Source organism: Chelonoidis abingdonii, chromosome 9 (assembly GCF_003597395.2).
Source record: "Chelonoidis abingdonii isolate Lonesome George chromosome 9, CheloAbing_2.0, whole genome shotgun sequence".
Classification (NCBI taxonomy): domain Eukaryota; kingdom Metazoa; phylum Chordata; order Testudines; family Testudinidae; genus Chelonoidis; species Chelonoidis abingdonii.
Window position 1 is genome coordinate 15064782 of NC_133777.1, and position 12094 is coordinate 15076875.

General features: G+C 47.4%; 1 protein-coding gene across 1 annotated transcript; it reads left to right on the forward strand.

The window, feature by feature from the left end:
• Positions 1 to 6592: 6592 nt before the first annotated feature.
• Positions 6593 to 11649, forward strand: LOC116824159 (parvalbumin beta). Its single transcript, XM_032779255.2, has 5 exons — positions 6593 to 6690; positions 8557 to 8624; positions 9414 to 9546; positions 9923 to 10032; positions 11329 to 11649. The coding sequence occupies exons 2-5, from the start codon at positions 8564 to 8566 to the stop codon at positions 11352 to 11354; spliced, it is 330 nt and encodes a 109-aa protein (XP_032635146.1). The 5' UTR covers positions 6593 to 6690; positions 8557 to 8563; the 3' UTR covers positions 11355 to 11649.
• Positions 11650 to 12094: the final 445 nt, after the last annotated feature.

Consider the following 12094-nt stretch of genomic DNA (forward strand, 5'->3'; position numbering starts at 1 on the left):
AGGTAATGGCACCAGAAGAAACCGGTTCCAGACAGGTATAGGAAGCGAGCAAAGTGCTAGTGGCTCAAGGGCGGTTGCATTAGTCTGTTCAGGGACCAAATTGAGATCCCAGGTTAGGGCAGGCGACGCGCGGGGGATAGAGGCGCTCTAGGCCCCTTAATGAACCGACGAGACCAGCTGTGGTGGAGAACAACGGAGTGACCGCCCTCGCCTTGAATGGAAAGTGATTATGGCCGCTAAGTGCACCTTCAGAGAGGATGTTGCCATGGCCCTGCCTGCTAAGGTACCAGAGGTAGTCTAGGACCGTGGGGCGAGGCCTCGAAGGAGTAAGCCACTGTGTTGTTGCACCAGCCAAAGAGAAGCGTTCCACTGGCCAAATAGTTTAAGAGCAGAGGTGAGAGACTTCCTGCTACTGGATGGAATATGCTGTAAGGAGCGGACCATAAACAATCCACAGTGGTTTAAGCCTAGCAGGAGCCACGCGTGAAAGGAGACTCGACAGTACTGGGTGCGAAAGCCTGCCTCGTGGTTCTTGCGTAATGCAGGTTCCGGAAGGAGAAGGAAAGGGGAATTGAGTGGCCATGGAAGATCTAGCAGGGTGGTGTACCAGTGGCGGTCTGGGCCAAAAGCGCAATTCAGGATTAAGATCGCTTATGTCCCTGCGAGCTTCAACAGACCTTGTGCACAGGAGAGAAACAGAGGAACGGCAGTATAGCAGGTGGTGCTTCCCCATGAGCAGGAGGATATGCGTCTGTGATCGACCCCCGAGAGAGGACCTGAAAGGAGCAGAACGTCTGGCACTTCGCTGTCTGAGCAGGAGGCGAACAGATCTCAGGGGAAAATCCCACCCTCTGGAAGATTGGAAAGGATGCGCTCTGGCACTATATTGACACATTTCAGTACAGAGAGAGACTCGGCTGAGCCAATCCGCCAGGGAGTCCTGACCCTGGGAGAAGGACAACACTAACGGTCACTCTGGTGGGCGATACAGAACCCAGAGTCGAATGTCCTCTTGGACACAGGAAGGAGAACGGAACGGAGTCCCCCCCGTTTGATTGATTATATAGATACCTAAATGGCCTTGTAGTTGGTCCAGTTAATCAAGAATACAACACAAGCCTGAGAATAGTTGCCTGGAACGCGGGATGCCGGAGTGAATAGGCCGGACTGCCGGGAACAGTCAACTCGCGCCGGACGTATCTATGGAGCATCAGCGTCCTGGAGAGAAGAAATGACCAAAGGCCCTGGGTACAAAGGCGACCTAGATGGGCCCCCCAGCCGAGGGATGATGCATCCGTCGTCAAGGTCAGCGACGGCGGCTGTGGATGCAACGGCATCCTTGCGCATACCAGGGATGGATTCAGCCACCAGTCGAGGGAGCGGAGGGGGCTCGGAGGAACTGTGAGCAGGACATCTATAGGGTCCCTGCCCAGGCGGAAGACCGAATGGAGCCATGTTTGAAAGGGTCGCATGCGGAGCCTGGCATACTTGGTCACATAAGTACATGTGGCCATATGCCCCAGAAGGCCGAGGCAGGTGCGAGCCGAGGTGATTGGGGAGGCCTGCAGACCCCGAATGATCGAGACGATCGTCTGGAAGCGGGTCTGGGGCAAGTAAGCCCTGGCTTGAGTGGAATCCAGGGTTGCTCCTATGAAGTCCAGCCTTTGTGTAGGGACCAGTGTGGATTTCTCGGTGTTGACGAGTAGGCCCAGCCGGGAGAATAGGTCCACGATTATGCTGACGTGCTGCTGGACCTGAGTCTGAGAGGTCCCCTTGATGAGCCAGTCGTCCAGATACGGGAACACATGTATCTGCTGCCTGCGGAGGTGGGTGGCGACGACGGCCATGCACTTCGTGAACACCCTCGGGGCAGTGGAGAGGCCGAAGGGAAGGACCGTGAACTGGAAGTGCTGGTGGTTGATCATGAAGTGAAGATACTTCCTGTGCGGTGGAAAGATGGCAATATGGAAGTATGCGTCCTTCATGTCGAGGGTGGCGTACCAGTCTCCAGGATCCAAGGACGGGATAATAGTTCCCAGGGAGACCATGCAGAATTTCAATTTGAGCAGCCATTTGTTGAGCCCTCGCAGGTCTAGAATAGGTCTGAGGCCTCCCTTGGACTTGGGAATCAGAAAATAGCGGGAGTAAAACCCCTTCCCCCTCTTGTCTACTGGTACCTCCTCTATGGCTCCTGCTGCGAGGAGAGATTGCACCTCTTGTAAGAGGACTTGCTCGTGAGAGGGGTCCCTGAAGAGGGACCAGGATGGGGGGCGGCAAGGCAGGGGTGAAGCAAATTGGAGGTGGTAACCTTGCTTCACCGTGCGTAGAACCCAAAGGTCCGAAGTCAGTTGGGACCATGCCGGGAGGAAGTAGGAGAGATGGCTGGAGAAGGGAGGGAAAGGATCCTGCCTTGAGACTGGTACTCCGTCCCCGGGCGCACCTTCAAAAGTTGGCCTTAGGCCCTGGTGGTGCCTTCGAGGGCCCTTGGTTCTGGCCCCCTTGGGAGCCGGATTGGCGCCTGCGGCCACCCCGCCCGCACCTCCTACTGAGGTCCTGTCTGTTCCGAGGCGGAAAATACAGGCGGCGAGGTTGGGGTCTGAAGGGTCTACGTTGGGTCACGGGGGTATGCATGCCCAACGATCGCATGATGACCCTATTGTCCTTCAGGCTCTGCAACCTGGGATCAGTCTTATCTGAGAACAAACCCTTGCCCTCAAAGGGTAAGTCCTGGATAGTGTACTGAAGCTCGGGAGACAGGTTAGAGATCTGGAGCCAGGAGATACGCCTCATAGTGATGCCGGAGGCCAAAGTTCTGGCTGCCGAGTCAGCCGCGTCCAGGGAGGCCTGGAGAGAGGTCCTGGCCACTTTTTTGCCTTCCTCCAGGAACGTGGTAAATTCCTGGCATGAGTCCGGGGGTAGCAGTTCGGTAAATCTACCCACCTCTGCCCAGGTGTTATAGTTATACCGGCTCAGGAGAGCCTGCTGGTTGGCCACTCGGAGCTGAAGGGCCCCCGCTGAGTAGACCTTATGGCCTAGGAGGTCCATCCGCCTATCCTCCTTGGACTTTGGGGCGGGCGCCTGTTGGCCATGGCGCTCCCTTTCATTGACCGACTGGACGACCAACGAGGAAGGGGGAGGATGCACATACAAGTACTCATACCCCCGAGAGGGTACCATGTACTTTCTCTCAACTCCCTTTGTTGTCGGTGGAATGGAGGCTGGAGACTGCCAGAGAGTGTCGGCAGTGGCCTGGACAGTTTTAATAAATGGCAGTGCCACCCGGGTGGGGGCATCTGCGGTCAGGATACTCACTACAGGGTCCTCGACTTCCAGGACTTCCTCCATTGGAAGGTTGATATTGAAAGCCACCCTGTGCAGGAGATCCTGATGTGCCCTGAGGTCTATCGGTGGAGGCCCCAAAGAGGAGGTCCCCGCCACAGCCTCGTCCGGGGAGGAGGAGGATGATACCCCGGGAATGAGAGGGTCCTGGATAGCCTCTTGCTCCTGGGGTGGTTCCTGCTCCAGCTGTCCTGGGGAGTCCGGAGGATGGGTCGCGTGCTCTTCTGACTCAGCCGCGGGAGGGCGGGAAATGGTGGCCTCTAGTGCCCGATGTTCTGAGGCAGCAGAGTGACCCTGGACTAGAAGAGCACCCTGGGCTTGATGGTACGCCCAGGGTGTCCAAAAGGACCACTGTTGAGGCCCTATATCCTGAGGACGTGTGTCCTGAAAAACCCCCGTGGGCACCTCCGTATCACGGTCCCGGTCGTAATAGCTGTCCGCCTGGGAGGATACGGACGTCTGCCTGGACAGCCATGGGGGAGCAGAAAACCCTGGAGCTGAAGTCCCAACGGATCTCGCACCCCGGGACTGTGGGGACCGGTGTCGGTACACAGGGCGGTACCGAGAGCGAGACCGGGACCTGCGACTGGGCTGGTGCCGGGAGGTCGACCGAGATCTCGAGTTTCTGCGGTGTGATCTGCTCCAGGAGGAATGGTGCCTGGGTCGGTGCTGGGAGCTGGAGTGGTACCGCGAGTAGCGGGATGAGGAGCGAGATATCGATCGGCGCTGTGAGTCTGATCGGTGCCGCGAGCTCGACCGGTGCCGAGGAGAGGAGCGGTGCCGGGACTGGGAGCGGTGTCGAGAGCGGGAGCAGCGTCTCAACCTGGAGCGTCTGCGGGATCATGACCGTGAGCGGTGTCGGTCCGCTACGCTGACAGACGACGGTCTAGTCAGGGTCGGCTTACCCATGGAAGGTGGTACCCCCACCAGCGGTGCTGGGGGTAGGGGCGGTGCCAAATCGGTCATGGCGATCAAGTCTTCCGCCGCAGAGAACATCTCCGGGGTAGACGGCAAAGTGAACTCTACCACAGCAGGTGCCAGGGAGCTGCCAGGCGCCGGACTCGACGGCCCTTGCTGGGTTGGAGTCGATGATGCCGGTTTAGGCGGTGCCGCGGCAGGTGTTGGTGCTGGGAGGTCCAACCTAGGCGCAGTCTCTGGCTGCGACGCGGGTGTTGTCGAGCCCATGTGAGCCTTCGCCGTCTTCGACCTCGGGGAGAGGGAGCGGCGCGGAGTCGATTTCGGTGCCAGGAGTCCTTAGGTGTACCGGCGGTGCCAGATGCTGTAGGGGTGCCTTTGCTCACCGGCTGGCTCGAGCTCAATGCCAAAGGCGAAGGCATCAGTGCTGCTTCCATGAGGAGTTGCCTTAACCTACACCCCGTCTAGACTACGCGCCGTATCGGCGCGTTAAAATCGATTGCTCGGGGATCGATATATCGCGTCTGATCTGGACGGGATATATCGATCCCAGAGCGCGCTTAGATCGATTCCACCCAAACACGAAGGGAGTTCCGGAATCGACATGGCGAGCCTGCGCACATCGATCCCGCGCGGTGAAGACGGGTAAGTAAATCAACTTTAGTATTCGATTTCAGCTACGTTCATTCTCGTAGTGCTGATTGCGTATCTTAAAATCGATTTTTGCGACGCATAGTTGTAGGTGTGCCCTAATGTCCTGCTCTTCTTAGTTCTAGGCTTAAAAGCCTTGCAAATTGAGCACTTAGAAATAAGTGCGATTCCCCGGGCACTGTTAAATCAGGAGTCGTGGGGTCTCTGTCGGCATCGGCCGGACAGGCCGTAAGCATTGTTGAACCGGTGAGCCAGGCATGAAGCTCTGGCGCGGCGCGGGGAAGGGCTACCCCCAGACCCCACTAACATTACTAACTATCACTAACTATGAACTCTAACTAATCTAACTAACTATATTAGATATATAAGAACAATCACTTATAACTAATGAAATGTAACAACAGAAGTAAGAACTATGAGTAACTAGGGAAGGTGGAGGTCACTAAGCCGCATCCCTGTTCAAGCGACCAACACGGCAAATAAGGAAGAACGAAGGGTGCCGGTGGCGTCTGGGGTATTATATTCGGTGCCATAGGGGCGCCACTCCAGGGAGGGTGCCCAGCCGACCCGCCAAGTGTTGCTAGGGTAAAAGTTTCTCCGACGAGCGTACACGCGGCGCGCACGCACCTGACTGGAATGGATATGAGCAATCACTCGAAGAAGAATTAACAGTTTCTGAAAGAAATCATCTATACCTGGGCACTGCCGTATTCGTACATTACATCTCAGGAAAGAAAATTCAGACAATTCAATTGTTTCTCGGTTATTTAATTTTTTGAGAAGTGTACCACAGCACAGAGCAACTTTGGAAACCAGCAATAGGGGAAAAAAATTAAGAGGATTAGATACCTAAAAGAGATCTGAAAACAGCTTAAAAACTGTAAAGACATCCCTCTCATAGTGTCCTCTGCAGTGATGCTTCGGAAAATTTCCTCTCTTTTTTATTATAAATGCAAAGATCCCTCAAGCTGAAACTTAGGAGCTTTCATCTCAGAGACAGCTAAGTAAATCAGACCCTTCCTATCACTCAGACATAACACAGCTAAACATGGGTACTGCTTCCTAACTTTAAAGAATTCTCAGGTTCTGATTAGGAACAAACCAAATTCCTCAACCATTACAGAAATAGATGCTTTTTGCTGTTCAGATGGACTGGCATAATATTATTTTACCTATTGCAGCACCACAGTCACTGTTTTTAAAGTGACAACAGCCCCAAAATTTTTGTGAGAATATCACTATTATTCTCCTTAAACCATATGCTACCCAAAATGTCAGTATGGCAATATTTCGTACATAACTAAACTTCAATTTCCATTTTTTCCTTTACCCCAAGCCTTGTCTACAAATAATATAAGAAGTTATCACATTAAAATGTTTACGTAATGCATCTCATCAAGATTCGGTCTAGCTTCATTTCATCTGAGTGCTGGGATCAAATGTATTAGATTGTTTGTTTGTGGCCTAGATCATATGAAGAAGTTGATATTTTCTGCTTAAATCAGAAGAAATTTAATACAACGCAGTCCTTTCCACATATCTCGCCACTTATCTTATTTCGTTTGCAAATATCATATGTATTCTCTTGAGATAAAAATAGTGTAAGATGATTAGTTAGGCAAGTTCATTCGACACCATTCCCCCTTCATGACGCTGAATTCTAAAATCTGTATATGGTATACAACTTAAAGTATATATAAGCAAGCTCAGCTCTGCTGGAGACACACAGCAAGTGCTTTCCTTCCAACTAGATTGCCTCCTTGTCCAGTCAAGAAGACCACAAAGGTAAGACCATTAGAACCTCTGCTTTTGGCAAAAGAAAAACAAAATGTTTCATAAACTGAAAGAACCTAGGCAATTAAAAAAACAAAACAAAATCTTAGAATCCTTGCAGTCTGACATACAATCTAGAGTAGAATGAAATCAGTGATCAGACTAGTGGGAGGGAAATGGCAGTAAGGTGCACCTCTCAGAAATGATGGCATGCTCCAACTTTTTTTCTCCCCTTTAACTTTTCCCCTTCATTTTTTCTACCATCAGCCGTGAGAAGTGGGATTGGCATAACTCCCTATTACCCTGAATGCTGAGAGCAATGGTAGCAAGTATTCACAAGAAGTCACTGAGATAAATTCACTGCTAGCATAAGCGGAAGAAACACCAGTGAAGAAACTTAATTGGAGATGCACCCATTGAAACCAGTGGGGAATTTGCCCTATTGTTTCTTTGCACCTTCTGAAGTACCTGCAAGCAAGGACTAGCCAGACCTACATGATTAACTGTTCATTTCCTCTCTCAGAAATCAGTTTGGATTGATGTAGTCAACTGATTGCCTGAGCAAGTTTCCAACTCATGTAGAGCTGATTAACAGGGCACATAGGTCATAACTGGTAAACCACTCCATCTTCCCTCACATCCATGTGCTCAGAAGGGAAAATAGAAGGGGAAACATATTTAATTTTTCTACAAATATTTTATATGGGAAAGATAGTTTCTTGGAAAAGCAATGGGATGGGCTTGGGAGATCTTGATTCTATTCCTGGCTCTGCCATAGCCATCCCTCAGAAAGTCACTTCCCCATCCATAAATAATACGTACCTACCTCACAGAAATGTTGTGAATCTCAACTCATTAATAATTGTGATATACTTTGAAATCTTCAGTGGAGAATACTATAGTAGTGCAACTGTATTAATATTAAATTACATTCCCATGAACAGAATAGACTGGGATTTAGGGCCTCAACACACAGCTTCGTCAAACAGAGCCTCTGGAGTCATCTTTGCTTCAGTGAGGGGAAGGGGATTTTTGTTAAAAGCTGATGTTTCAAAAGAAACTGGCTTCCCTCCTCCAGTCTTCACAGATTTACTCTCAGCACATCAATTTACCAAAATGAAGGCATTTGGGCAAAAATCCAGCTCACTCTGGTCTGTGCCGAGGCAAGGCAGCCCAACTTGTTTAAGAAGAACAGTTGTCTAGACAGCTACCATGAGAGTTAGTCTTCTATAGAAACATAAATGCAAGATGCCAAATTCATCTCTGGTGTAATTCAATTTACCTCAGTGGAGCTAGGCATGAGCTGTATTTGGTCCTGTGCATTTAGATTCCTTTAAAATTAAATTAGAATAAATAGACTAAATCTTCATCTTATAATTTTTTTAATTTTTAAATTTTTTTTTAAATATCAGCCAATTCACTGATAGTCATAATTTGATTTTAAAATATTATAGGCAAAATAGCTCCAAGAACTTTAACAGGGATAAAAATGGCCCTCTATTTTATGTAATCTGTAGATACATTTTGACTGTTTATATAATACCTTTTAAATGGGTAAGAATCTACTTCCAGGGAAATCCTTGCAGAATTCACACTTTTGGAGTGCTAGACACCTTTGACTTGCTCCCTTCACATGCTCCCCAGACATCATATCTTACTCCGGCCCTACACCCTGTCATGTGGAATTCCTCACTCATTCCTCAGCTTCAAATGGAAGCACCTGCTGCAGACATCTGTTACTGTATGCTCCATTTACAATTAGATGAATAATGTATCCTTTATCAGACGTTGTCACACCAGCAACTTCAAACAGAGCCTTTGTGTGAAAGAGATGGAGAAGTTATTTTAATGACTAAATAGCTCAAATTTATTTTACAGTTCAGCAATGGCTATGACTGATATCCTTTCTGCTCAAGATATTGAAGCTGCTCTTACCAGCTGCCAGGGTAAGGAACGGTCCCTCTGCAACAAGGAGACATTATTTTTATATCTTAATATAATATGGCTCTTGTTTTCTCTGTAGATCCCTTCCCTGTAAGATCTCTTTGTAGCTGCATTACAAGGTAGCCTCCTGAATTCAAAAAGATGTACAACAGGTTATTTTATGGGTACCATTCCCTTAAATGTGCAGCAACAAACTGGAGTTAAAGGGCTACATCCACAGCTGGTATATATTTGGTGTAGCTCCACTGACTTCTATTGCCCTACGCCAATTTTACAGCAGTTGAGAATTTGTCTTCAGTATTCATTCACTGAGGTCCTGCCGTGCAGGATCATGCCCACATTTGTGTCTATTCCGTGAGACAGTTGAAGACCCTGGATGAAATTTATTTTCTCTTGAAGCCTTTGCCTGTGTAATGACTGAGTGAAGCTGGAGTAAAGGCTTTAGGGTTCGGCCGAAAGGCTTTATGTCAGACACACATACTCTAAATGTTTATTGTAACTGCCTGTGAGGCAGATTGAAATAAGTTTCAGGGGCTTTGCAGAATGCCCATTCTAACAGGAAACATGAATTTGGCCACAGGGTATCCAACCATAGGCCTAAGTCATTAGAAAGGGAAGCTCCATTTAGATTGTATCAAGTGTGCTGCACTGAGGAACAAAAGCAGCAGAAGCTGAATTGGAGCACTGAGCCCAGCACCCAGATATTATGGGGATGGGTGCCTTAGAAATACATACAACAGAAATAACCTCAAGAAAAAAGGTTTTAAACAACAGGTTTTTGTTTCTTCCAGCTGCTGACTCTTTCAGCTACAAGTCTTTCTTCTCCAAGGTCGGTCTGAAAAGCAAGTCTACTGACCAGATAAAGAAAATTTTTGGAATCCTTGACCAGGACAAGAGCGGCTTCATTGAGGAAGATGAGCTTCAGTAAGTATAGCTTAGCTGCTGTTACTTGTTAGAAAACGTAGGCTTCTGGATGTTCTCTGCATCTTGTGATCTGCTGCTGCTTTTAAAGGAACTCCAACATCTTGGCTGTCTCTGAATGTGGTCTTAACATCAGCTTGTGAAATAAGTTTAGGAATTTCCACATATGTTAAAATTAGACCATATTCATTTGTGGGGTTTAGGCTGTTGAATTAGGTGAGAAGGACAGAAATGCTGAACTACTAAAGCCATCTCAGAGACCAGTGTGTCACAGAACTCTGTGTACGGCACGCAGAAAGATGGGGCCCCGTCCTGACTTTAGGCTCTAAGCATTTCCATAATACAAATAACATTTAGTAATATCTCTGATTTATTTCAGGCTGTTCCTGCAGAATTTCTCCTCAAGTGCCAGAGCTCTAACTGCTGCTGAGACCAAGGCTTTCATGGCTGCAGGTGACACTGATGGTGATGGCAAAATCGGAGTGGATGGTAAGTTTTTCAATGTGGTCTTCAGTAAGTTTTGGGTTCTTCAAATATGTATTTTTAGGCTGAAAGTAAATTTACAGCACTAATAATTATGTGGTGTAATAGGGCCCAATTTCCCTCTGAAACAGATTTTATACAAGCGTAGCTTCACTGATTTCAATCAATTTACTCCTATTGTCACTAGTATCCATGACAGCAGAATTAGGCCCTATATGGAGACTGATCCTACACCCACTGAAGTAAATGAGAGCTTTGCCATTGCTTTCAGTGGAGGGAAGATCAGGGCCATCGACTCTAGGGGTCTGATTTTTCAGAGGTGCTGAGGACCAGTAGCTCCTGTGGACTTTAATGACAGTTCTGGGTGCTCTGCACATCAGACCACAGGTAAACACTCAACCTATACTCAGTAATATGGTAAAAAGATTGATTGTGCTTTTTTTTAAGGATGCTACAATTGCTGTAATGCATTTAAAAACACAACACTCATTCAGAGTGTTTGTCTGACGATATTTGTGCTAGAGAATAATCTGATCAGTGCAAGTTTCACTGGACAGCACTTCTATGGGAAACTAAACCAATTTACTTTAAAAAACCCAAGAGCAAAGATATGGGCTGGCTGGGCAATTTCTTTTTGAACTCGCAAGGAAGCAAATAGGGCATCATGGATCATGTACTGGAGATAAAGTTGCTGAAAACTGGGCCAGACTAGGACAGGTGGCAACAACCCTAACAGACACACGTGCTAATCTTAGCTGGAGTTCGGGAGGAGAAGCAGGAATGTGCTTCAGCAGCAGCTCTTGTAGCTTCTACTTATAAACCCCAAATAGGACATCATCTTATACAGATCTCAGGCAGCTCCTTAGTGATAACACTTCTGACTCTGAAACTATGTCACTGCTAACATTCAGTGCCTCATTTGGAAGCTAAAAAAGCAAGAAAATTCAGACTGAAGGTGACAACTCTGTCCTAATCCACCCTCTTTCATTTTGGCTAATGCAGCACACTCCAGCTGGTAACCCTGGTACAGTGGATTAAATACAATTCAGTTTTAACTCAGCATTTCCTAAGAATATGAATTTATAGATCCATTCCTCATCTCAGCATACAATCTGTTTTAAGGAGTGAAAAGCTGCTACACTACCCCCTGTGTTTCAAATTTCGCAGTAGCTTCAAGTAGTTTGTTACAACAACATGATGGGCCCTCCTCTAGGACTTTTGGACAGTATTTGTTCCAAAGGCTCTAATAACCACTTTCATCTAGTTTTATTCCCTGCTTTTCTCATTTTCTTTCTCTAACAGAATTCCAGGCTCTGGTGAAGGCATAAGGAGCATTAGACCAAAAGCAACAATGGACAGTCTCTTCAAATTCCCTCCTCCAACAAGCACCTCACACTCAGCACATATTTGTACATTTTTATATTGTCTCATGGCATTAGTAAAATGCCTGTATATTAACTCCACATATGGGACTGTTAAGAGATCTTGCAATGTACAGGTATTTTGGTCATGTGGCATTGTTTTCAGTGTCAAAGCAGGCACTTTGTGATTTTCGACCACTCACAATGTTGAAGTTGTGGCTGGAAGAAGGAAAAAATTATTAAAAAAATTCTGCAAAAAAACCTGTTGTCTTTTATTCTCTCTGCTCAAATCTTCCTTTCCCAGTTCCCCAGCCCCACTTTCCAGCCCACCCACCCCAGACACACTTTTGATGATCTTAAACAATATGACATTTTAGTGTTTAATTGCTCTGATTTGGTTGAGTTTTGTTTCTGCTTAATTCTATGATCCCTGAGGAAAAGGGATGCTAACAAGGTATCTAAAAATAATCTATATTCAGTCCCAACTGTGAGACTTTTCGAGAAAAAATGTAAGAGGAGTTGACACATAGCTCATAGCAGGGAATAAATTCCTGGTTAATTTAAAAAGCAAGTGGTAGGCTATCGTCTATATTGTCAGAAAGTGCTAATGGCCTAAAATGTAACTCTCTCAAGAGGAATTATCTTCCTTTATCTTTATATTATCAACTACTGTGCAGTAGCTGCATTCTAGTGGAACTGGGGAGCAG

Coding starts and splice junctions, on each gene's coding strand:
- LOC116824159 (XM_032779255.2), top strand. CDS start 8,564: ATGGCTATGACTGATATCCTTTCTGCTCAAGATATTGAAGCTGCTCTT. Junction 8,625..9,413: donor TGCTCTTACCAGCTGCCAGG/GTAAGGAACGGT, acceptor TGTTTCTTCCAG/CTGCTGACTCTTTCAGCTAC. Junction 9,547..9,922: donor ATTGAGGAAGATGAGCTTCA/GTAAGTATAGCT, acceptor GATTTATTTCAG/GCTGTTCCTGCAGAATTTCT.